The sequence below is a fragment of the Strix aluco genome, chromosome Z (genome assembly GCF_031877795.1).
Source record: "Strix aluco isolate bStrAlu1 chromosome Z, bStrAlu1.hap1, whole genome shotgun sequence".
NCBI classification, from domain to species: Eukaryota; Metazoa; Chordata; class Aves; order Strigiformes; family Strigidae; genus Strix; species Strix aluco.
Window position 1 is genome coordinate 12,534,335 of NC_133971.1, and position 27,092 is coordinate 12,561,426.

At 38.5% G+C, this 27,092-nt stretch overlaps 1 protein-coding gene across 1 annotated transcript in view; it reads left to right on the forward strand.

Moving 5' to 3' along the window:
* RNF180 (ring finger protein 180) overlaps window positions 1–27,092 on the forward strand; it is an 83,842-nt gene that overhangs the window by 29,681 nt on the left and 27,069 nt on the right. Inside the window, exon 5 of the mRNA XM_074812308.1 lies at window positions 26,317–26,542. Coding sequence (XP_074668409.1) covers window positions 26,317–26,542 — 226 coding nt within the window. The remainder of the gene's footprint in view (window positions 1–26,316; window positions 26,543–27,092) is intronic.

The following is a 27,092-nucleotide window of genomic DNA, read 5'->3' on the forward strand; positions in this document are numbered from 1 at the left end:
CGCAGAAGTGTCTCTGATGTACTATATTTATTTCTTTACACTGTATGAAAGTAGCTAGACTGCTCCTTTATCTGTTACTGAAAGCTTAAGATCAGCCTTCATGTGATCCTGGATCTTTCCTATCAGACCTGCCAGATACAAATGACTGCAAAGAGACAGCTGTCTTTGCATTGATGACAGTTAATCACAACCCAAACAGATGTCCCAAAAAGAGATAGTTCCCCATTCAGAATGCAAGATTACAGAATCACAGAATCATCTAGGTTGGAAGGGACCTTGAAGATCATCCAGTCCAACCATCAGCCTAACACTGACAGATCCCAACTACACCATAGCCCTAAGCACTATGTCAACCCAACTCTTAAACCCCTTCAGGGATGGGGACTCCACCACCTCCCTGGGCAGCCCCTTCCAACGCCTAACAACCCATTCTGTAAAGAAATGCTTCCTAATATCCAGTCTAAACCTTCCCTGGCGCAACTTGAGGCCATTACCTGTTGTCCTATCGCTTATCACTTGGTTAAAGAGACTCATCCCCAGCTCTCTGCAACCTCCTTTCAGGTAGTTGTAGAGGGCGATGAGGTCTCCCCTCAGCCTCCTCTTCTCCAGACTAAACAACCCCAGTTCCCTCAGCCGCTCCTCGTACGACATGTGCTCCAGACCCTGCACCAGCTTCGTTGCCCTTCTCTGGACACGCTCGAGTAATTCAATGTCCTTTTTGTAGTGAGGGGCCCAAAACTGAACACAGGAATCGAGGTGCAGCCTCACCAGTGCCGAGTCCAGGGGCAGGATCACTTCCCTGTCCCTGCTGGCCACGCTATTTCTGATACAGGCCAGGATGCCATTGGCCTTCTTGGCCACCTGGGCACACTGCTGGCTCCTGTTCAGCCGGCTGTCAATCAACACCCCCAGGTCCCTCTCTGACTGGCAGCTCTCCAGCCACTCCTCCCCAAGCCTGTAGCGCTGCTGGGGGTTGTTGTGGCCCAAGTGCAGCACCCGGCATTTGGCCTTATTGAAACTCCTCCAGTTGGCCTCAGCCCATCGCTCCAGCCTGTCCAGATCTCTCTGCAGAGCCTCCCTACCCTCGAGCAGATCATCACTCCCACCCAACTTGGTGTCATCTGCAAACTTACTGAAGGTGCACTCGATCCCCTCGTCTAGATCATCAATAAAGATGTTAAACAGGAGTGGCCCCAAAACTGAGCCCTGGGGGACACCACTCGTGACCGGCCACCAACTGGATTTAACTCCATTCACCACAACTCTTTGGGCCCGGCCATCCAGCCAGTTTTTTACCCAGCAAAGCGTGTGCCCATCCAAGCCTTGAGCAGCCAGTTTTGCCAGGAGAATGCTGTGGGAAATGGTGTCAAAGGCCTTACTGAAGTCAAGGTAGACAAAGTCTACATTAGTGTCTATCAGAATCACAGCAGACTGTGGCTAGTGATTTTTCACAAGGTATTTCTGGTATTACAATGTTACAAAAGGTTAAATTTCAGCAAGCAATGGTGTTTGCTTTGCAGGGCATTTGGGATATTCTTGTTTTCTTAAATGACCATCTTACCCAACTGCAAGAATTTTCTTTTACATATAAATATGTATGTATATATGTAAGTAAGTGCAAATCACAAATCATCTCTAATTTAAAGACCATAATCTTGTGAAGTATTTTTCTCAGTTGGGTTAAAAGCTGCTGCACTGATTGTGGTATTATGGAGCAGTCTGAATTATTTAGTTTCATTTGACAGGTAAAATAGTTTTTAATTGATTATGTATATGTGCTTTCACAGAGCTGTTATCTGCATTTTAAAGATATTAATGAATATTTAATGTTGAGTAAGCATAAATTAGTATGCTCAAAAACAAAGCATAATCTGAAACTAAAAATACATATTTGACAAAAGGACAGTTCTTTGAAAACAGTCTTTTATAGAAATCAGAAGTACTTAGGAGGCTTTAGTTTAGCTAATAGGTTTCCCATTTTAAGAGATGAGTTGTTTGCTGGCTAACTTGCAGATTGCTTTGGAATAACTCATTTTGTTTGAAGCTTTAACTAATTGGCAACAATTTGTCAAAGTGTGTAAAATGGATTCACACTTTGCAGCAGCTCTCTAGAAAATGCAGTTTCTGATGGTAACATACATTCCTTTTGTTATACTGAAAACTGAGGTTAAAATGGGTATATTCAGACCCGGAAGAGTAGAGCTAATTATTGTGTTCTCTGAAGACTTTTCCTGGATTTTTGACCAGGATATCTTGATGCCTTGTAAAAATTGTTCCAAATTTTAACTGAAATAGTTGTTTTAACAATCATGTTAGCCTCTGGATTCTGAAAAGAATTCCAGCTATATTACAAGGAACTATATTAGGTTGCCATATGGCAATTATAATGTGTACAGCTACACATTTTGTGAAATCAATAGCTGAGGGTTTTTTTCCATTATAAAGTTCAGGATCATGACCCGTAACCTCATCTGATACAAGTGAAGAGCTAAATGATGGTATCTGTTCTGTAAATGAGTGTAAAGAGAAAATGAGACACCAGCATCTGTTTCGAGTTAGTGTGTGTACCTTTTAAACTTCTGGAAGATTGTCCTTTTGAAATACAGACCTAGAAAAGTGTATCTTTCAGGTTTTCAGATTATGTGCTTATCTTGTAAACACCGAAAATTAAATGTTCTTTTTGTGAAAAATAAGACCGAAGTTATATTCTAAAGAAACCTTTTGTCAAAGGCAATGTCTGAGCTCCTTTCTTTTCAAAGTATCAGTCCTACCATGGCAGAGGTAGGAAAGATTTGGTTTTTATACCATTGGATTTGTCTGTTTGTACTGCACTTAAGCACTTAGAAAATCACCAATCACTGGAAATCTATGACACCTAGATATAAGGTAGGAAGAATGTTTTGGCATTAATTTCTCAGATTCTGGTTTGATGGGTCAGCTTTGCCTCTCAGGAATAGCCTAATGTCGAGATTTGGTGCCAGGAAGAAATTTTTCATACAGGTTAAACTGGTGAAATCAGGTATGTAGTACAGACCTCTGGACGAGTTCATAGTTTCCTTCCCAATATTATGTGTCATTGATTTCCTTCCTCTTTGTTTGCTAGATTGTTGGTTTTGCTTTTGGCTTTTGGTACAAATCTAAAACTTGTTTCAGGGTGCTGGAATGGGGTTTAGGATCTGTGACTGTGGAGAAGGCACAGCATCCAGTCTTACCACTCATAGTTTTAGAGTACTGGGCTCAGTGATTCAGAGGCTCTTTTGGTCCTATTTTGTGTAATTCTAAGACCTTTTAGCCACTGCAGATCATATTTCCACTCTGCATTGGTTCTAATAGATCTAGGTCAGACACTTATACATACTGGGTACATTTGTAATTGTTGAAAGAGGTCCAAGGAGTCATCCTCTGACCTGAAGCCTGGTGGCCCTGGTCCTGTCACTCTGCTTAGAGCTCACTCCCCCCAGAGCATACTAGTTGTGTCCATCCTGCAAATCACTTGGCTCTGGATCAGAGCCCCAGGTGGTGCCCTGCAGTCTCAAGATGTAATCAAGTCTTGGATGTCTCCTTTGTCAGGTCAAAGTGGCTATATATCCTGCAGTGTACCAGTGTGGTGATTTTTACAGCATAAAACTATGAGTAGGTATGAATGTCTAAGAGTATGGCCTGAGAATATGGGATGATATTTGGGATGCAAACCTGAAGTTGTATAGTAGAGTATGTGTCATTCTCCCCTTTCCCATATACCACAGTTCGTCCTGCGAAAATATTTTTTTTTGCTTAACTATTCTTTAATATCTGTTCTCCTACCTGTAAGCTAATTCTTTCATAATTAATATATATATTCAGAATGAAGTGCTTCTAAGCACTTGTCACAGGTAAGATACAGTATCATTTCATAGAATCATAGAATGCTTTGGATTGGAAGGTACTACAATGAATATCTAGTTCCAGCCCCCCTGCCATGGGCAGGGACACCTTCCACTAGACCAGGTTGCCCAAAGCCCCGTCCAACCTGGCCTTGAACACTTCCAGGGAGGGGGCAGCCACAGCTTCTCTGGGCAACCTGTTCCAGTGTCTCACCACCCTCACAGGAAAGAATTTCTTCCTTATATCTAACCTAAATCTACCCTCTTCCAGTTTAAAACCATTATCCCTCATCCTATCCCTACACTCCCTGATAAACAGTCCCTCCTCAACTTTCCTATAGGGCCCCTTTAAGTACTGGAAGGCCACTGTAAGGTCTCTCTGAAGCCTTCTTTTCTCCAGGCTGAACAACCCCAACTCTCTCAGACTGTCCTCATAAGGGAGGTGCTCCAGCCCCATGAACATTTTCATGGCATCCTCTGGACTTGCTCTGACAGGCCCATGTCTTTCTTCAGTTGGGCCCCAGAGCTGGATGCAGTACTCCAGGTGGGGTCTCAGCAGAATGGAGAGGAAGGGCAGAATCACTTCCCCCAAACTCCTGGCCACACTTCTCTTAATGCAGCCCAGAATACGGTTGGCTTTCTGGGCTGCGAGCGCACACTGCTGGTTCATAGTCAGTTTTCCATCCACTAATACCCCTAAGTCCTTCTCTGCAGGGCTGATCTCAATCCACTCATGGCCCAGCCTATATCCATATTTGGAGTTGCCCTGACCTTGCACTTGGCCTTGTTGAACTTCATGAGGTTTGCATGGGCCCACCTCTCAAGCCTGTCAAGGTCCCTCTGGATGGCACATCCCTTCCCCCCAGCGTGTCTGTCCTGGTTTGAGTGAGTGGCAGGGGTTTTTTGGTAGCAGGGGAGGGGGCTACAGCGGTGGCCCCCTATAAGTACCTTCTTGAATCTCCTCTGGCTCCATGTTGGACCCACCTTTGCACCAAGGCCAGGCCAATTAGCTGCTCCTCTGCGGCAATGTGTTGTATTTAAGAAGGGGAACCTGGGAGGAGTGGTAGGATTTGTGAGGAGTTGTGAGAACATCTGTGTGAGCACTGAGGTCAGTGGAATAAAGGAGGAGAAGAGGGGGAGGTTCACTGGAGCAGAGACTCCCCTATATCCTGTGGGAAGACGGCAGGGCCGCCTCCCCCCGCTGCCCACCAGGGGGTGTACGGTGGAGCAGATACAGATTTGCAGCCTGTGAGGGGCCCCACGCTGACACAGGTGACTGTGCCCAAAGAATGCCGGGACCCCATGGAAGAAGGCCCCGCTGTTAGAGTTCAGAGGTTGCAACACGTGAGGGTGACCCACATGCCTGTGGGAGTGACTCATGTCGGAGAGTTTGTGGAAGACTGTTTCCTGTGAGAGGGGGACTGCGCTGGAACAGGGGAGGAATGCCAGAAGTTTGCCCCTGCCCCAAGGTGAAAGAAGTGGTGGGACTGACTGCACCCCCCATTCCCTGCCCCCTGCACTGCTGGATGTGAGGAGGTAGAGAAACCAGCAGCAAAGCTGAGCCCAGGAAGAAGGGAGGGGTGGGGCAGGGTGTTTCCAGAATCTGGTAATGCTTCTCACAGTCCTACTCTTGTTACGTGTTGTTGTTAGTGTCTGTAATAAATTTTATGTTCTTTTTTTCCTTCCCCTAATGAGTCCATTTTTTGTCTGTGCCTTAAAGGATGATGTTACCCCGCCTTGTCCTTATCTCAAGTTCCTGGGTCTTTTGCTTCCCACTTTCTCAGCGCTGGGGGGGAAGGGGTGAGTGAACGGCATCTTTGCTTATTTTCCCCTTCTCAGCACGGGGGGGGGATGGAGGGAGTGAGCGGCTGCGTGGTGCTCAGTTGCACTATGACCTCAAACCATGACAATGTTGACCACACCACACAGCTTGGTGTGATCAGCAAATTTGCTGAGGGTGCACTCAATCCCTCTGTCCATGTCCCTGATAAAGATGGTGAATAATACTGGTCCCAGCACTAACCCCTGAGGAACACCACTCGTCACTGTTCTCCACTTGGACAACGAGTTGTTGACCACAACTCTTTGAGTGCGACCATCCAACCAATTCGTTATCCACTGAGTGGTCTGTCTGTTAAATCCATGTCTCTCAATTTTGAAGACAAGGATGTTGTGTAGGACAGTATCAAATGCTTTGACCCTTTTAGAACTGGTAATAAGGTAGAAGTAGTATTTTGATTTTGCAAATTAAACTAATTCTACATCTTTCAATAACTTTCTTAGATGCTGTCTAATCTTTTCAAAAGCTGATGTGAATGTTGTCTATTGACATCTTTATGCCAGCATTTTATATTGATTATATAAAGCCTTGTCTAGTAAGCTTGTATATTTTGAAATGGGAACACACATTGTAAAGTGAGATGTTATATGAACTTTATTTTTGTTTAGCAAATTAATACTCAGTCGATACATAGTTTCAACTAATCTGAAATTATATTAGAACTACTTGGAAATAATAAAGCATTCTTTATACTCAGGAGTTAACACCTGCTGCTTTCTATCACTTATCAAAATTACATTTGTATAGTATGTCATTTCAGTCTGTCTTTCCCTGAATGTGGAAGTACAGCTTAACTCTGTAGTTTTCTACTGCAGCTGTGCAAATATTGTGCAAAATAATAGTTTTCACAATTTCTTCTTGTTTTTAAAGGTGGATGATTATGCGTATGAGATACTGAATTAAGAACAGCATTTAGTGGGGCTTACGATGATGTTTTGTGTAAAAATTATAGGAGTAAGATCTAACTGGATTTTATTATATTTTATTACTGCCTTAGGCTTCTTACAAGATCTTTTAAAATAATATTTTAAAGCACTTAATATGAAGTGGTCTCTTCTGGCATTTAAAAAATGGCTGTTGAATCTCCAAGTTTACATACAGTAATGTAAGGAGTGGTGCGAATGCACTGTGATTGCAGGCTGAAGAACTAGTAAAAACTTGTGTACATCTTTTACTTTAGTACACAGAGCAAAATTTATGTTTTCTTGTATTCTTTAATTGTATAATTATCCTCCACAATTATGCAACATATGACTTGGGTTTTGTTTGATTTTTTTTTTTCTTTTTTAAAGAAAATTATTTTGTGGTCTGTATGCTTCTTTATTCCTGACAAGATAAAGTCTTTGGAAGAATAATTGAACACTTATTTAGTAGTATCTGCTCAGTATCTTCAAGGCTGTGGTGGACTGATTGTGGTCAGCAGCCAGACACCCATCCAGCCTCTTGCACACTCATTCACAGGGTCATGGGTGAAATAGAAGGAAGGTGAGAAGACTCATGAATCAAGATAGTGACAGTTTAATATGGAAAGTAAAAGCTGTGTGCACAACCAAAGCAAAAAGAGGAATTTATTCATTCCTTCCTATCAGCAGGCAGATGTCCAGCTGCTTCCTGGGAAGCAGGGCCTCATCACACATAATGGTTGCTTGCACAGAGAAATGTCATAACCACAAACATCCCACTTTCCTCCTCATCTCTCTGAAGATTTATTGCCAAGTGTGACACCCTGTGGTATGAGTCAGCTGTCTTGGCTATATCCACTCCCAGCCTCAAGCCCACCAGCAGCCTACTTGCACTAGTGGGAAGAAAGGAAGCATTGTCACTGTGCAAGCACTGTTCAGCAACAGCCAAAACACTGGTGTGTTACCAGCACTGTTTTGGCCAAAAATACAGAGCACAGCCACATACCAACTGCTATGAAGAAATGTTAATGTTTCTCTCATTGGTAGTTGTTTTTTGACACATCTTTGTACTTTTCTTTGCATTTTCTTCCCAGCTGCATCTCCAGTTCCCAGCTGAGTCTGTTTTTGTTGCCATTTCATACCCCATGTATCCACTAAATGATCCGTGGTTAAGTGACTAAAGTTGACAGTGATGGACTTCAGAATTAAGACTGCACTCAGGCTTAAGAAGGGCGGGTTTTGCATCATTGAGTTTTTCTTTCAAGTTGTCTCCATCAGTTAAATTTTATTACTTTTGAGGGTTTATCTGCAGAATGAGAGCTAAGAACTTTTTAGTAACAAAATGTCAGGTGCTAGAGGACTTGAATTTGTCATGTGCAGTCTTAAGTATTTGTGCTGGTTGTATGCTCCGCAAGGGCTTTATGTTGGATCTTCTGCTTGAGGGCTTTTGCTTCCATCCTTTAAGACCCAAAATAAAGTTCTAGCCTCCCATTGAAAGCCATAAAATGAAAAGTATGCAGCCTAACAAGTTTTATTCTTTTTAAGATAGGCAGGTCTTTGAACAATGTGGAAGTGAGCTTTGTGGCTCCAAACATGCCCTGCTTTTGCCTGAAGAACTGAGATAAATAATACATCTAACAATGATCACAGTTTATCAGCTACAAACTTACATTAAGGAGGCAGCCAGCCCAGCACAACCAAACTAAAGGGCATTGGTTCGCATTGTCTGCTTCACTGTATTGGGTCTTTTGTATTTGCCTGTTACGTTTCCTCATTAGAAAATACTTTTTCCATTCTGCTAAACTAGGACATAGGATGCTGCCCACATTAAGGAAATTAAAATTAGTAGCTGACTTTGGAAAGTTTCCAAGACCTCACTTGAGAGTCCGGAATTACGTGGGATGCTCTTGTGTGAGATATGTCCTCTGCTGAAGTCTAGTTAGATTATTTTGATAGTTTCTCCTTTTTTTTCCCCCACTGTTTTACTAGATGCAAAGTAGGAAGTAGTATCCTTTCTTACTGTCTGTATAGATAATAAAAAATAAAACCATCTTTAACTAACATGTTAATAGTAGTGGGCAGTATTAGAAATCTATTGAACTTTTAAAAAAGGGGATATATGTTCTGATCTCAAACAGTGCTTTACCACAAAAATAATTTGCAATTCATTTTGCATAATTTAGAGCAATGTGTCTAAAATAACCTATTCTGATGTTCCTTTTTTCCTTGTGTATATTTTGAGTTGTTCTTCACATGAAAACATTGTAAGCTGTGTGTTCCAGTTTTGTTTATGTTTCTACAAATTTTCAAACTTTTATACATTCTCAGTGTCAGTCTTTGAAGGACTTTCAAGTGTCAGCAGTGAAGTTTTTGAGATGTGTTGTCTACTGATGATGAATTGTTTTGTATGTTGGCTACCATAGTCAGATCTGCGTTTTCATTTTGCTATATATATAAGTTGGGTCAAATGAGTGAAGTATAAGGCAGTATATTGACTTCTGTAAATCCAGGTATCTTGAGACTTTTAATGAATGTATATAGTGATTTTGCTGCATGAGCAGTTAAGCTTTTTAGATAAGGTGTAGCAGTGCTAAGATAAATTCAAAAGCTTGAGATCTGTTTTAGATATGAGAAGGTGTTCATGTTTAAGGGGTTTTTTTTCTGGACTACTTTCTGAAAAATGTTAACCCTTTAACAAGAACCTTGCTTGCATCTAAGGATTTTATGGTAACGTTGCTCTTGTTGAAAGACAGATAACTGCCTAGACTACTCTGTGCCTCCGTTTATATCGTAAAATTAGTAGCTACAACTGTACATTTATAATTTTTCTGTGTGTAGTAATTCTGAATGAATGCATGCTATACTGCTGCAATAAACTCCTAGTAGCCAGCTTAGTTCTTCTTATCTAATTCTGCAGAACAAAATCCTAGACCTGTCCAGGTGACTTCAATGGGGTTAATTACAGAAGATTTTGTGTGTTTTATAAATTTATACTTTCTGTTTGGTGGAGTTAAATTGCTTTGTTTCCTGTCTCATTCTAGATTGTATTTCAGTTTTTCAATGAAAGGAATTCTGTCCAATTCATTTATTTCCTTCGTATCCTCTTGGGTCTTGAAAGATAGGGCCCAGCAAGCTTTTGAAATTAGTAGAGAATCCAAATGGATTTAGTCTCTGCTTCTTAACCATGAAAATGTTCATATGTAACATGGATTTGAAGTTGATTCTTCCTATAAGAAGTTGTCCTGACATCAGAGTGATTTTTTTGATTGACCCTAAAAAGTACTGTTTGACTGAAACAGTATATTCCCAGTAAATTCAGTAACAAAAAAAGCCAGTGTGAAGCTTATTCCATTATTCCAAGTATACTTTTTTTTTTATCTTAGTCTTTATTTGGCTGCTGGTTCTGTTTGACTAGTGAATTCTTCAGATACTGGCTAGTTGGTTAATTGAATATCAAAATTATTTTCTCTAATTCTCTGTCTCTATGTGCTCAGTGTTGCAGCCAGAAGTATGAGCATTGTTTTAAAATTCTATTTGTTATTATTTTGTATCAGCTGTACTTTCCTGGAGTGCTAAAATTATTTGAGCATTTCCTTCCTATACTTTTTTTAGCAGTTTCAGATATCCAGATACTACAGCTGTGCTTGACAATTTGTTGCTTTATTCTTAGTTAGAAAATTGTGTTCCCTGTATGTTCTAGTTGACTGTAATTTTCTGTAACTCTTAAGGTCAGTAAGTGAAATGGGATCCCCTGAACACCCTTGTAAAGGACCTTGGAGAAGACTGACCTAACCAATCTGAATGATAGCTTCAGCAAAATCTGGTGAAGATTTCTATGGCAATTTAATTAGCTATAGAGATTGTAACTATTTTAGGACTGAATTTGTCCATTGAGGTTTTTCTGCCTTTTCATAGGTGATCTTTATTACTCACTGTCATTTACCAAAGTATTTTTGTTCTTTTTGTAAGGAAGCTTTATCATTTTAATTATTTGTACATGGAAGAAAGTTAGTTGGAGCTCTATTTGGAGATGAACATAGACTAAATGTATTCGCCACATAAAATTACCAAGAAGTTTGAATTCTTCAATCATAACAGAATGTGTTGGAGTAGCTTTAATTTCTGGAGATGATGTGATTAAAATACGGTAATAAAGTTTCTGTTACAGTGTAATCAATTCACAAGATCTGAAGCACATTTTCTTCTTACAAAGACATTTTATCAAAAGAATAATTTGTAGGTGAAAATGAGAACACAAACAGCATTTCTGTACAGATCCCTTCGTTAATGAAATATATTTATGTTTTATATTTAGATAATAATGGAAAGATAAATTCCAGGTTACTGTGCAGTATGAATGTCAATGTTACAAGAAAGACAGAAAATACACTTGAATGAAAGAACACCCATAGTAGCAGAATCATAAGTTATTCCTAGGCACATTTTTTCAAAAATAAAAGAAACTTTTGTTTCCACTGTCCTACATAGCTAATCAGAATGTGGATGAATTTCATTAGAACAAGAAGATCAGTTCAGCTCCACCATCCCACGAAAAAAGTAATCTTTTTTTGTTGAGCATTCCAACAGCAGTGCTCTGTGTTGGCCCTTCCCCTGACTTGTCTTTGCATCTCACATCCACTCTGAAGACAGAGATGTGGGAGCCTGCCTTGAGGCAGGTCCTTTGTTGCTTACCCCAAGTCACAGAAGACAAAGGTTCAGTCACCATCAGCTTGTAGCAGTGGATCTTGTCAAGAGTGAAACTGTAACATTACAAGCAATGGATCACAGCTTAGTAACTGGCAGTGAGGCTTCATCTGGAAGATTGTTGTCCAAGATGTTCTAAGCAAGAAGTCTAATTCTACTTCCTAAATATCACCTGTGTCAGAGTACTCTGAAATGCTAAGCAGAAGACACGTTATTTCCTCATATGGCTCATTCTTTGCAAAACTTTCTTCTGCCACTTCTGTGTCATCTACAGGGCTATATTCCCTTTACAGAACAAGAGAAATTTTGAATTAAATTCCTGTGCAAACGTAGCCAAGGGCTTATTTCTTTTGCTAATAAAATGTCATCACCAATACAAGTAGAAAATCTTCTAGCATTGGTGTTCCTTTGATTTTTTGATCCAAGAGTCTAATCTCATAGCAATATGGTTTTTAAACAGAAATTTATGACATAATAATTAGCAGAGTAGCATGTGACTCATAAATCAAACTGTCTGTAACAACTTTATGCCAGTTAAAGTGGTGCCACATATCATGCCTAGCCCACTGCTAACAGGTGAAGAGATTTCTGTACAAGAGAAGGGGACAGCTGGCAGGGCTTGTCGAAAGATCTTGTCATCAGTCTGCTGCTTAAAATTCAGAAAGCTTCAATTTGTGGACCATCTAGATGCTTTGTATGGTTTAAGTTTTAAACAAGTTATTGCAAATCGTGTTTGAGAAGTGATGCTCAAGGGTAAATGATAAGGGTTTTTTTGTCTGTATGCTGTCTCTTACACAGTTACTGATTACTTCAAGGTTGCTTTCTTTTTGCTACTAATTCTATTTATAGTCAGCTACAGACTTCAGCACAGTAATTCTTAAATCTTTGTGTTGGTGAGTATGTTGCACCAACCTTAATAGTTGCATCATGTTTTTTTAATCCAGGCAGAGAAATGTGAAATAGCAGATGTTCAGCTCGATTTTCGATTTTAGCATCCTGTTGTTCCAAAGAAAAGCTTTAAAATCTCTGATTTTCATATTCAGTTTCTGAGAAGCTTTGTGAGATACTTCACTAGAAGATAAATCTGCAGTACTAAACTATAATAGAGAGAAAATATTGAAATCCTCAGAGGTCATTATTCAGACCCCTCAAGGCTTTTGTAGGAAGGCTCACGAGAAATGTTGCCACCCTAAAATTTAAAATGGCCTTACCATCTTCATAAATAACTTCGGGGGAGAATGAAGTAGGATGCAGTATGCTGCTTATACAACACAGAAAATTCATGTCTTGCATAAAATAAATTCAGACTGTTGTAATACCTATTCAGGGAATGTAGTTTGCTCTGTAGGAAAGGAAATATTTATGGAAGTATATATGAAATTGCTAATATTATAGAAACGTTCATGCATGCATACAAGATTTTTCATTTATACTGAGAAATAAAAAATAAGCAATAATCTCCTCTATGCCTATCAGACAGAAAAGATTTGGATAACAGCAGCTTAAATCAAGTATCTGGAAAGAGGATTTATTTAGATATCAGTATACTGACAGCTGACCCCTTTGAAGCCAGCCACATTCAGCACTTTCAGACTGAGGCATCCAGTGGTTACATTTGAGGAAAACAAGCTTTTGCGCAGTTTGGATGACTTTGGATAGGACTGAATAAAATGCCAAGGAAAGAATATAGTGCTTATTGCTGACAGCTGCCATCACAGAACCATAATTTATGATAAAATTTATGATAAATTTTCTGATAAAATATCATAAAGAATAAGAGTTGAGGAGAGATTCGTTAATCAAATTGAACATCTAGATATTATTTGTCAGAAAATCAATATATGGAACAGTTGGATTGCGTTTTGCTACTGCAGATTCACCTGGATTTTTTTTTAAACAGTGTGGGATCAAATTTCAATGTCACTCTCCAAAGGTTGCATGAAAGTAAGAAACAAAAGGACTTTTTGTTTTAATTTTGCATTACAATGTCTACTACAGATGGATTGCAAACTGCAAGTTTTACTGAGTCAGAGTAACTATGTAATCAAAAGGGAGAAAAAAATCTTGCTTCTTGTTATTGGTGACTCCTCAAGTCTTAACCTTAAATCATTTTTTTCTTTTCAAAGTGTCATTTACAACTTCAAGAAAATCTCCAGAAAGGCAGTAAAAGTTCTGTAGGAAATCAAACAGATTTGGACTTCTTGCAAATTTGTAGTAAGGGTAAATCTACCGTAATTTTCCTGACTATTTGAAGTAAGAACATAAATTTATGTATTTCAGTGATTCATTTGTTTGCATTTTATGGAAAAACTGTATATGATTTTTTAGTCATCCCAGAACTGCATAAGAAGTGAATTCAAAGATTCAGTTCTGATGAAGTTAGTATTATTCAGTAGTGATTTTACTAGGTATAAAATATTTAAGCAACAGTGATGAAATGTGATTACCTAAGTTTCTTAGATATATTATTCTTCAAAGCCCTTTACTTGTATTTATTTTCCTTCAGTGTAAGTAAATGTTGTACTTTAAACACTGTTTAGAGATGGAGTCTATTTATGTAATCAATAATTAGATGGAGTTTAAGAAATCTGGCCAAGACACTTTAAATAGGTGGCCTGATTGTTGTGAGCAAGATGATCACCCAGTTGCTCCATCCAGATAAGGAAGCTTTTGAAAACTGGGACAATCATTTAATTGTCTAAATATAGTTTTAGGTCCCTAATTTTAGGGCAACTTATTTTAAAGCAATTCATCTCGCTAGGTGAATCCTTCTTTTACTGTAGTATGTAACAAACTACGCCTCGATTGTGGAAACAGAGGGTACTTGCAGATTCTTAAATCTAGGGTGTCTTGTTTGTACCTTGGTTTTGGGGTGAGAGGTAGGCATGTCCCAGCCCAATGAAAAGGACACTGTGGGCACCCAGTCCAGACAGAAGGATGTCGCATTTGACAGGTGCCCATCTGAAGGGTCAAGGTTGGGCATACTATAATGTGCATCCAGATGAATACAGATAGAGGCACAGTTAATTTATCTGGGTTAAATACCTTTTTTGAGTCATAGTCGTGATGGTTCTTACCTGAATTCTCTTCTATCTGATAAATAAAAGGCAAGAACTTTCTCGCTTCTGCCCCAGCCTGTGTTGGAAATCTGTGTTATTATTGTATTAATAAAATTTGGGTGATCATGTAGCCAGCACAGTTAATGACTGAAAGGAAGGTCATGGTTATGTAATACTACTAAGAAACTCTTGTAAAATTTCTTTAAAGACATTTTTGAAAAAGCCTGTGATGAGAGTTGTGAGCAATTGAAGGAATTAATGCCTCAAATTCATCGACACAAAAAGCCTCAAGGACAAGTTGTGGCCTTTGTGGTTAGTCTAAGAAATGAATTATCTGCCCAGGGAAGCACAGGGTGTTTCAAAGGGTGCACAGCTCCACTCCCTTGCAGTTGTATAGCCAAATTCCTTAGATAAGCCTCAAAGAGAGGAGTCATAGACTGAGTAAAACCATATGTTCAGGGTTAATGCCTACACCTTAATTTATGACTATTGCCTAGAAGAAGAGCTAAAAGATTCATAAGAGAGATAAACAACCAACACCAGATAGAGCTAATGACTGGATAATTGCCCAAGAAACAAAAACTGAGGAAAAAGTAAAGGTTTTAGGGGGAGATCACGACCACCAACTCAATTGGGCAAAAGGGTTAATGTACCCCATTACCCTCCACCACATGCACAGAACCCATGCTCCACCTTTTCCCCATCTCTCATGGAAATGAGTTCATAGAATACCTGCCTCTCTTTGTCTAGTATACTAATCAGCTGATAAGATGAACTTAAAGGAAACAGAAAACTTTGCTGTGTGTGCACCCACCACCCAGGATTACCCGACCTGAGACCAACGCTGGATTCAGGGGTGGTGGCCAGATTTCTTTGACTCTCTTTCTCTCCTTTTTCTTTTCTTCCCTTTCTTTTCTTTCTTACAGATTTATAAGAGACCACATTGCTTATTATCCTTTTCCAAGTTTAAGCCATTTCTACCACAACTAAAACATTTTAGCTGGTTGTTTGGTGTCATTTCACTTTAATTTAACCCAAGGGGATCACAGAATCTTTATGACATCCTGGGGTCCCAGTCCAGATCGTAACAAGTGTTAAGTTCAGGAAACACATCTTTCTGTCCAAATCAGTAGTAAGTCTTCTATATTTAGTACCCAGGAACTCTGTGTAACTCTCATTGTGTTGATCTTTTGATAACTGTTAACAGACAAATCTATGCAGTTGCTGTAGACTCCAAAAGCAGAGAAAAATATAATTTGGAGCTGACAAATCCGAGGAACAATGAGGCTTTGGTAGGAAACTTAAAAACTGTAGACTGATGTTGTTTATAAAGCTGAGTTCTAGAAGTGGAAATATATTAAGTTATAAACAGTTTGACAATGCTGTTCAAAACAGGAGTGGACCTTCATCTCTGACCAGCAGTCTTCCCATGTCGTCTACTCCACTTTCGGCTGTATAGTGCTGGGGAAGAGATCTATTTCAATGATAAGAGTAGGTGTTCTGAACAAAGAGACCCTTTGTATGCTATCCGTTAACTCAGATTGTGTCATGCATCACTGTAATTTGCGTTTGATTTATGCTGAATGATAAGAAGAATTTCAGATATGTTGTTTGATATACTATGACTATATTTATGCAAAGCTGCGAGCATACTGCAGCACTGTTCCAGAAATTCTTTTACAAACATTTTGTTATGAGTATTTTCCCTAACAGAGTAATAGTATACAGTCACACAAAGCCTAGAAATAGAATGGGAAAATAAATGCATACAATTGTATGTTATTTCAGTGCTGCAAATCTCTGTGTTAAAATTGAAAGATATGATATTTGTACAGGTATAATATTAATATTTCAGCAGAAATATTTTATTGATTCTCTAGCTCTTTATATTTGTTAATTGACAGGACTCCGTCTTTTTATCATGTACCAGAACAACTACTAGGTTGTACTAGAGAACACTTGGACTCTTGTGGACTAGAGAGGAGGGCTCAACAGAAGGCAGTCTTTGTGCTTGTAGTTTGTTTACTTCTTCAGGCCTATAACTTAACCTTCCAGTTCAAATATGTCTGTAAACCTCAGAAGAGTATTTATCACATGTGTTACTGCCAGTTCTACATCGTTTCAGTTTCTAAAATGCAAAGGAGATCTGTAATACCAAAAGGAGGGACAATACTCTCATTTTTTCCCCTACAACTTCTGTAAAAAAAAAAAAAAAAAAAAAAAAAAGTTGTAAAAAAAGGTGTTTTCTCTGGATGGAGTTCACACGAGAAGGGCCAACACAACCTTTTATCTGTTATTTAGGCATTGCATCAAGGCTCTAGGAGATTCATAGAAGGCCTCTGCAAATGAATTTTCTTCCTTTTTGTTTGGAATCCTGGTTACAGTAAAGATGAATGATTATTAATATTTGCTTTATTGTTAGGTGTAGTGACATCAATAGCAGTGCCTGGATGCTCTACTCTGCATATTTATTTTTGGCGTAAAGCTTCATTTGTCAACTTAGCTATAATGCTCATATCATTCCCTTAAATGCCTGAATAAATAATGTGCCTGTTTTTTAAATGCAAAATCAAAATAAAAATTAAGATAGGCTTGTAACATGGCACTTATATACTAGTTTAGGGGTGGATATAAATAGTAAAGCATTAAGATGATTGTGATTCAAGTACTTTGAGTAACATTTATTCCAGTGGCCTGTCTCTGAATTAATCTTGATAATTAAATTTTAATAGGAATAATACTTTATGATAAGTCAATTAAGTAGTTGCCATGATCTTCAAGAGATCTTAATAAAAGCTGTGTTTACAGATGTTCCTTAAACAATGAATATGATTCTCCTAAGAGAAATTTCCAAGAGGCTAATAATATTTAGAGCTGCCAGTTTAGATGTATATCCCAAAAGCTTAAAGGCTCAGTTACACCATAGAAGGAACTGCAGAGATTAACCAATTGCACAACAAAAAATGTTTAAATAATTTCAAATCCATCATGACAAGAAACTGAAATATATAAGATGCTTGGAAAGAAAGAGGATATGTACATAATACCCATGTAAAACATCTATCACAAGGGATTTTCAGTTGCATGTGGCCTGTTTCAACCTGATTAAAACAGTATGAATCAGTAATACAATAAAATAGTCATTATTCTAGTTCTGTGAAGTGTATACAGGAATAAAAAGGAAATAGATAATTTTCTTCTCCTTTTTCTGTTTTTCTGAGGTTTTTTTCACTTCTTCCGCAAATTAAGTCTTACCTCCTGACATAAATAAGATTAAAGATGTGCTGAACTAAAAGTATTTCAGTCAGAAAAACTGGTTAACTTGCCATGTATCAAGGGATTTTATAAATTTGTTTTTCTTAAGATACTCGTTATGTACTTAAAATTGTCCTTTTACTTTAAAAAAATCATATTAACAATGCATTTAACTATTGTTAAATAATGTTTGTCATTAACAGGCTACTGAGATTATTACAGTTCTGTAACTCAATGAATCTCTAACTGGAAGTTTAAAAAATGCTTTAAATAATGTTCATTAATTAATTTGATTTGAACAATCAGATTAAATAAATATGCCCTGTAAAACTTTAAATCCATTCTGAATAAATCATGTTTTTATTGTTTCTTTGTAATAGCTTTAGGTCTATGAAAGCCAGATATTGTCAGATTGCCTTGATATTTTTGGAATATAACTGCTTCTCCAAAGAATAATGCAGGCTGAACCTACTTAGACTCCAGCGAAGTGCCCATATACAAGGATGGGCTTTATGTTCTGTAGAGTGCTGAATTAGTCTAGCCATTTCAGTGCTAGTACTGTCTCTTAGTTAACTTCTGTCTGCGGCTGGGCTGTAATAGTTATACACTGATAAACAGCCTCCCCGTAGGCTTTGCACTCAGTGTTTTGTACCTACTCCATTAATTTACCGGCCATGAGATTAGCTATCTTAAAAAATTAGTCCGCATTTGTAGCTTGTATGTGATGGAGAGTTTATCACATTGATAATCCATTTAAATTGTTACAGTTCTCACTTCAAATCTGTGGCTTATTTTCAGTTTGAAGTGTTAATTGCATCTGTATGATTTGGCATCTTATTCCTTTTTATGGTAAATTTTAAAAAATGAAGTTGATTGAATTCCTTTGCCTTCTGTTTTATGATATATTTTAGGTTTTTATATGTTTTTGTTGTGCCCTCTCTGGTTCTCAATGTCAGTTTTAAATTGTAGATGTTCAAACTTGGGTATGTTATTGTAGAAGAGATTTGAGTAACAACCTGTGTAGAACTTCAGGAGACCCTTTAAAAGCAGTCTATGTAGGCAGCAAGAGAAGAACATCCTTCTGGGCAAGCACAAATATATGCTTCCAGTGGTTTTCTATATCCACATTATGAAGGTGTCCTGGCATTCCATACCTGAAGAGTTTTTTGGCCTTACAAGGCTCCATAGAATTGTCAGGTTTTTCATTTCCCTACATCTTCCATTGGTGAGGCCTCTGGTCTACTGATGATATGAATGACTTCATCCAAGGGGCAACATCACATAGGTTAAATGAAATACATAATTCCTTGGCACTGGACACTTGACTTCTTGCTTACTACTCATAAGGAGTAGTTTCCTGTACAGTGCTCCAAATGATGTTCATAAGCACTGAAGCAAGGCCCTGTGTCCATGCATATTGGTTGCCTGGATCCTAGTACCCAGTTATCCCAAGTGTTCCCATCTGGGACCAAAAAAATTGTTTCCTATCTCCTTCTGTGTGCTTCAACAATATCTTCAAGGTAACTTTTTGAGGCCAACATACGAGAAGATTTATTTGTATCTCAGGGTGTACAACACAACATCTTTTAGCTCCTGAGAGAGTAGTGAACTCAGAACAATTCTCAAAGATTGGTTGAGTATGCGCAGCCTTGTCAGCACCTTTGATCCTTCCTCCGAACTGTGTCTTACTGTACCTGAACAAAAGAAGACAGTACACATTAGGGCTCGTAACTAACAAGCATCATTTGCTCTCTGTGAGCATCTCATCTTCAGGCTATTGGCTCACTGTTTTAGTCTCTAACATCTTCTCTGTACACTATCCAATTTTTCTGCATGCATTTTAATTGGTGGCTAACAGACTTGGACCTTCTAATGACTCACCAGTGATGTGAGAAAAGACAGTCACCTAGTCAAGTCCAAGCAGCACTGTGCAGAACTTCATGAGTTTATCATAGCTGAGTAGGTTGACAGTAGTACAAAGTCACAGTAGACAAGTACAAGAAATTTTAATGTGTATTAGAGAAAATAAATTCAGCTAAATGAGGTGCACTCGTGAAGTGCTCAAATATTAAAATAATAGACTGGATAATTATCTTAGGCAGACGTATGATAAACTCATAGAGTTATTGACCTGACTCTGTTTGTAGCATGTGTAATGTTTGGATACAGTAAACATTAAAAACTTGATACTTAATTTTCTCAACTATGGCCTATGCATATTAATTCAGTAAACTGTAACTAGATAAGAAATTTAACTTGCCTGTTATTCACTATGAGATCATTCAGGATTAAGAAAAGATTGTAGTAAAACTATTATAGCCATCATTACCTAAAGATAGAAACAATTTGAGATTGATAGAAGTTAGTATGTGTACATATATTTGATTAAACAAATCAAATAAAGCCTATTTGATTAGTCAAACTGTTAGAGTGTGGAAAAAACAGTTTGGAGGGTCAAAAAGTCTTTTCAGGTCTGCAAAGCAGTAGCCCTCATGAATAAACATGACCTCAGAACAACCTTTGATAACTCAAATAGAGAGGGAAAGGGAACTAGAGTGTTAAGGAGAGTATCTTCTCTAAGAAGCAGGGAGACAGGTAATTTATTTTCTCTGGAACATGGAAGAGGCTAACTAGAGGTTAGAGTGAGAATATATGTTGAGAATATTCTGATTTTCACTTTCATTGTTTATTCATTTATTGTTGTCTCTTTAGAGCCCCATATACAGAAAGTGTATGTGTCCTATCAGTAGTTGTGTGAGAAGCCTTCATCTGCAAAGAACATCTCCTCTGCCTAAAGCTACTTCTAAATGATACAGGATAAAAAAAAAATATACTGTTAGCTTTAAACAGAAGAACATTCTTCTCTAGAAGAAGAATGAAGAAAATGTCCTTCAGTTGTTTCCCCTTGAGCAATTTATCCAATCCAAATGCAGCAGAGAGGGTATGGATGGAGGACATGGCAGTCAGTAGCTCCAGAGAGCTGCTTTGGCTGCTTTGCTGTTCTTGGAAGTTTTTGGCTTGCCCTTGTGTTTTTCTGAAATGTTGTATGGGAAGAAATATAGAGTGCAGGGAGTTCAGACTGAATTACTGATTTGTTCAGATATTTAAGCCATGGGCATTGTCACCTCTGCCCTATTATGATTTATATGTTTCAAGCTTAGGTCTGCCAGACACCTGAAAAGATGCCCTTTTCCATTCATCATACCAGTCAACCAAAACAGAGTTCTCAAAAGCGTACAAACCCTGATGGCCATATGGCCTGATTTGGAAGAACTCCTGCTAGTTTGTCTGGTAAAGATTTTTGGTAGGGGTTTTCCTACATTTAAAAATTGGACTTGAATTTTTTTTCTGAGTTTGCTTTTGAAACTCCATAGAAAGTCACCAATTTAGTCTGCAGAAATTAGGCTAGATAAATTCTGTTTAAAGCAACAAAGCACCTGCAGACTTTCCCATAGCAATAGCACTCATTTCAGTCTCTCTACTCAATCTAGCTGTCAATTTCTATGCAATTTTCAGGAAGCCAGTATACCTGAGGTCACAGCCCTTTATATCAGATTTGGTTACAATTGTCTAATGGGTTCAAAAGCTGTTGCAGGACGATCTGACAGATGGATAGACATGGCACTCCCATAAGCCGCATTTCTGTTGGAAATCATGCTAAACCCACTGATTATTTTTTTCTAGTAGCAACCAAGAAGTAGTTATTTTTCTTTTGATCCATTCCTGTACAAAACAGGCTCAATATTTATTCTTTTAAACTTTTTCAGACCTAGGGTGTATGATTCTGATTATATAGTATAACTGAAGGCTTAAGGTCTGTTTTAGAGCTGCAAATCATTGTAGATTTGTTTATGTACAGCTTACAAATAGTGTGGAACAGATGACCGAGAGGCAGCTTCCAAGAGAACAAAGGAGAGTATGCATACTGGGCTCTTTCAAAATGGGAGATATGTGAATGTGCAGGAAATCAGGTCTTCATCCTGGTTTGTAAGGGTGAAAATGTGGCTTCTTGAGCCTCTCACACCACTGTTCCCCTTTTGTGGTACTGTTCACATAAGAGAACAGTGAAGGAGCTGCTTCCACAAAGAGACTGGTTTTATCCACCTTTACATTAAGCATACAAGGACAGAAAGAAATTTTTTTCCCCTCCTCACTAGTCTATGTAACATCTAATGGAATATGTATTCTGATCACCACATATGTCAGTATCTTTTAGTAAAGAATTACTAAGAAAGATTATTGTCCAGTAGAGCATGTAATCACCATTATGTTACAAGTGCAGTCTGGAATGGGATCTCCACACTTTTATGGCAAGGGTGAATAACCTTTCTCATTTTAAGAGAACATTTGGATGTATTTGGTGGGCCACACACTAATAATGCATATGTCTTGTTTCCCCAGTCTCTGTTCCATAGGGCTCTTCATCACTCTTACACAATTTTCTGCACCATCCTGTACTATTTAATGCTCAGCCATTTCACAGTGAACATTACTACTCAGGCCAGCATCTCACACTGCTAGGTGTTTCTCTGGTGCTCCATACTGCACAGCACTGTGCTGCTTAGCACATCCCAATATACAGATTATTTCTCATTATTAGTACCACAGTGGTGCAGAGTGCTCCCCTGAAAATGGCATGTCCATGTTGAATGGCTTATCCCTGACTCTGCTTTCACACTAATTTCATTTATCTGGGGAGAGTCAGTCCATGCCATTCTATTTTAACTCTCGGTTAGTAGAAGAACATAGCCCTATGAGCATTTAGATTCTTCTGCTGCTGTCATTTCAGGGCAATTTATTGGTACAATTATTATGCACTAATAGTAAGTCAGCTACTAACTAACTTGGGATTGTTTGCATGAACGAAACATACCAGGTATCTTTAGGCTTTCATTCTTCTGTTTAAAAAGTAAAATATATGGAAAACTTTATGTAATATTCACTTAACTTCAAGGCCTTTTAAAAAATTCCACCTTTGATCATTAATCTTTGATGGGTTAATATTTCTATGAAATACAGTTTTATGTAATTTTCCCACATTTTATTTCAGGCAGTTATCTTTGCAAGATAATCATGTGAAGTATAGAACGGATTTCTCTTCTTGGTCATCATTTCCATTAACTGTGGACATTTTTGATCTTACAAATCATTCTAAATTGGTCGGTTTAGAATGAAGGGTTTTGCACGTTCTTTTTCATAGTTTGGCATCTTGGGATAAGTGTTATATGTGCTTTATTTAGTTTTATGACTGTCCTGATCATAGTCTCAGATTTTACTCTGAACTCCCTTTTACTGGTAGCATACATATAGAATCTTTCATTGTTGGTGTCTACATCCACTAGTTCTAGGTCTTTCACATGATTACAGGTAAATCTTACATTAACTATCATGTTATTCATTGGTGCATGTGTTCTCTCTGAATGTTGGACTGAATCAAATACTTTGATGTAGTCCAGCCAAATTATGTTAGATTCCTTGTTAATTGACATTCTTGATAGAGTTTTCACGCAGAATTTGATCCTCTGGTCCTCTCTTTTTTTTTTTTTTTTTTTAAACCCTTCTGCTGTCCAACTGGTGAAATACCAGGGGTTACTGTTAGGTGATACAGTCAGTATTAGCAGTTCCCAAGTGAATTGGGAAGACGGCAACTTTTGAAGGCTCTTACCTTTCTTTCCTTTCTTAGGATTAACAGGTTTGCTTTCAAGGTTTTACTGTTAGTATTTGGCAGTATTTTGCTCCCATCACTGTCCTTGATGTTTATATGGCCTTTCTCAATTTTGTCTGTATTGTAATTGTGCAAGAACAACATTCTGGTTTATGCTTGTAAAGCTCTCAAAGATCGAAGCTCTGACTCTAGTTGGAACACATAGGCACTGCTTAATTGCAAATGAAAAACAGTGCCTGTTTAAATTAGGGCTTCTTGCATAAGAACATTGCTCTGATTTTAGCCTTGCAGTACTAAATGATGCCATGTGCCTAGATAGGTCTTTTGAGAAGGAGCACAAAGCTGTGGAAAAGACAGCTCTTCAACTAAGCAAATTACTCTTAACTAGAGCCTAGTTTCCACATTAGAATAATTTTGGTCTTCTTTCTAATTGCAATTGTCTCTGAGATTCTCCTGTCTGTGCCTCTTACTGTGATTACAAACCTGTCTCAGAACCAACCATACCCTTGAGTTCTCAGCTATTTTGTCTCTAGCTCCCTCATTTACTTAATCGGCTCATGCAAGATGTTTAACTTGCAGTCAGTGAGACAGGCAGCTCCTCTGTACACATTGTCTATTTGCCCATCAAAACCAGTCAACAAAAGCTTGCTTTCCCCTCCCCCATCTTTTGGTTTTGTGCTAGCTTTTAATTATGATTTTGTCCTTACATAGGATCATAGAATCATTTAGGTTGGAAAAGACCTTTAAGATCATCAAGTCCAACCATTAACCTAACACTGCCAAGACCACATGGCTGGGTTGGAGAGGATTGTTATTGTCAGAACATACTAGTGTTTCCTAATTTCTGCCGAAGTCATCTCTGTCGTGTATTAATCTCGGACTACTTTTTTCAATTTCTGTGTCAAATTATTTTCCACCGTTTATCAAAGAAACGGTAATGTGAGGCTTCCTTCGTTCTAAAATTACCTAGCTATAATCAACTTGCAATTACCTTTTCCCATTATGTTCTGGTGCACGTTGTTGTGCTGTAAATGTAGAGACAGTCTGTGTTAAACAATGTTGCTGATTAGTTGTCATACAGTGCTACTTTTAACACTCTTTCCTACAGCATGGAGCTGGAAGTAATAGTCCCAGTTGTTACTGTCTGGGTTTAGCTTCTCTAGATGCTAGAGAACTCAGAACCTAGTCCCAGCCAGACCTACACTGGCTGCTTGTCAGTACAGCGCAGTTGCCTCTGTACACACTGAAGTTTTCTGGGCCCATCTCAAGTCTGTCACGGAGAAAATCAAGCTGGAGTAATTAGTTCTGAAATAAGCGTTACAAGAGTCACACAGTTATTGATGTTTAGGTTTGCACTAGACTATCTCCATGTGTTTGTGTCACAGCAGGCCAGAATTTACAAGCCCTCTTGGCACCTGGTGTTCTGGAAAGTGCAATGCAAAGGCTGAGCTGGACTGGCAGGATGAGTGCTTACCCAGAACTGATAAATTCTGGGTAAATACTTCTGCTCTGTATTTTTAAGTGCACTCCACAGTACCCGTACTGTTAGGGCTTATTCATTATTTGCAGTGTACAGTATCCCAGCTAGAAGAGGACTAACTATAATGAGAGACCACAGAAATCCAAACTGGTAAGCTATACATGTAATCATCTCTGAAACAGATCTAGAGACTTCCATCTCTACAGTAGGCACAAAATAACAATTGTCATTAATATTTGGTATACCAGTATCAGGCAGTGGCCATCTGCCATGGCCTATGAGTATCAAAAGTGGCCTGTGTTACATACTAGTGAGTATGCAAATTAGATGCAAATCAAACAACTGTTCTAGAAGAGAATAGTATTTATTGGGTAGAAATGCATCAACAATAGGTCAATAATAGGTGTCTGGAAGGACTTGCAGGACTAGCATTGGAGGGGTAGCAAAGCAGTAGGTACAGACCAGTGGTTGAGCAAGGATCATTAAGTATGGATACTGGAGCTTGCAAGAAGTCATTGGTACTGCAGGGCAGCTTAGAATTAAGACACTTAAACTGCAATCATTGGGGAAGGATTGGGAATTTAGATTAAGGGGCATGCGAGAAGAGTTTTGATACTTAGCAGTGTCTGATACCCTCCTGTCTTAGTTCCTTCCTGATGGGTCTCTTAGGTATTGGACTATGCTGGGGTCTGTTAGCTGTGAAACAGAGAGGATGGATAGAAGAGCTAGAGCAAAATCAGTGTCTCTTGTGTGGCTCCCACAGAGATGAAAAGAAATACTTTTTCTTTAAACCAAAAACCCTGGCTGCCATTACTCTAAGATCTTCAGATTGCATGGAAAGGTTTAGCCATCTTACAAGGTTCAAAGCAGGAACCTGGCAGTATACACAAGTTGTTACACTCATATGGCATGTACACCATTTAGGAAGTCCAGCTATGTCCCCCTACAAATATATCAGTGCAAGGAGATTCGGAGCATATGTGCTGGCAAAAACAAGCAGTTACCAAAGATGCTAGGGGTTCCTAGACTTTCTACTTTCAAGGTTCAGATTCTGCATTGTGTAATAAAGTTGTGGCTTGTTTCAAACTGTGAGTCATTATTCTTGCTGAAACGTGCCCTTCACAAATTACCTTTCAAAGGCAGAACAATCCACAGGTTATTTTTAGTGATTTTTGTTTTGTTTTGCCTTTCCTGGCAAAGTAACCAGGTATTTCATAATAAAGTTACAAATAAATTGTTAAAATTTCTTTTAAAAGAAGAAATCTGATCACAGTACAGTTTTACGCAGCCTTTTTGGTTTTGTTATTTCCTTCTTTACTGTCTCATATCATTTTTGTTCTCCTTTCCCACAGAGTGCTTGTTGTGACATTCCTGTCTTATCAGTATGTTTCATCATCTTGTTAGAAGTAACCTGTATTAAAAATTAAGAATATCACCAGTGTGTACCAACTTCTTAAGTGTTATTTAAAGTCACCTTCCTGCTGATTGGTTTATCCAAAATAGTTATGAGCTGAGCTGTGAAAAGATGTTTTCTTTTTCTTCTTGCAGACTGCAAATGATAACCTGCATACAGACGATGAGCGTGAACTCAGAGGAGATAAAGAAAGCTATCTCTGTGCAGTGTGCCTGGATGTTTATTTCAATCCTTACATGTGCTATCCATGCCACCACATCTTTTGTGAACCTTGCTTAAGGATGCTTGCCAAAGACAATCCAGCCAGCACTCCATGTCCACTGTGTCGCACTACAATTGCCCGAGTCTTTTTCCAAACAGGTATAAAAATGAAAGTTTTTACAATACAGTTTTTACTCTCTCATCTCTAGTGTTCCTGACTTTTAGCAGTAGGAAAATATGGTGGGTAAGGGGTGTTTGGTGTCAGAATGGGTACAGGGATAGAAGAGGGTAAGTAGTGCTGTAGATGGGTTAGCTGGAACAGCATGAGTCAGCCTTTTATGCCTGAAGCTTAAAAAGGTGAATTCAAGCACCATGAATAAAATTGCACTATGATATCTGGAGCTAGGCCCTTAACAGCACTTAAAACTGTGGATAGACTGGTCACAAAGTAATGTAAATGACTAAGCCATGCAGGAGTGTTTGTTTATTTTGCATGCTGCAAAGATCTTGCAACAATCCTCTTTAAACTGAGAGAGTGCTGTGATGATGACAGGTTGAGGATGCAGATTAAAGTATGATTTCACACTGATCAGCAGAGTTGCCCAGCTTCTATTTCTGGTTATACACAGACTCTTCCTCTGCACAGGCACAACTTTGTATAATTTGATGGCAGACCAGTTAGAGGAACTGATTGGGCTAAATATAAGAA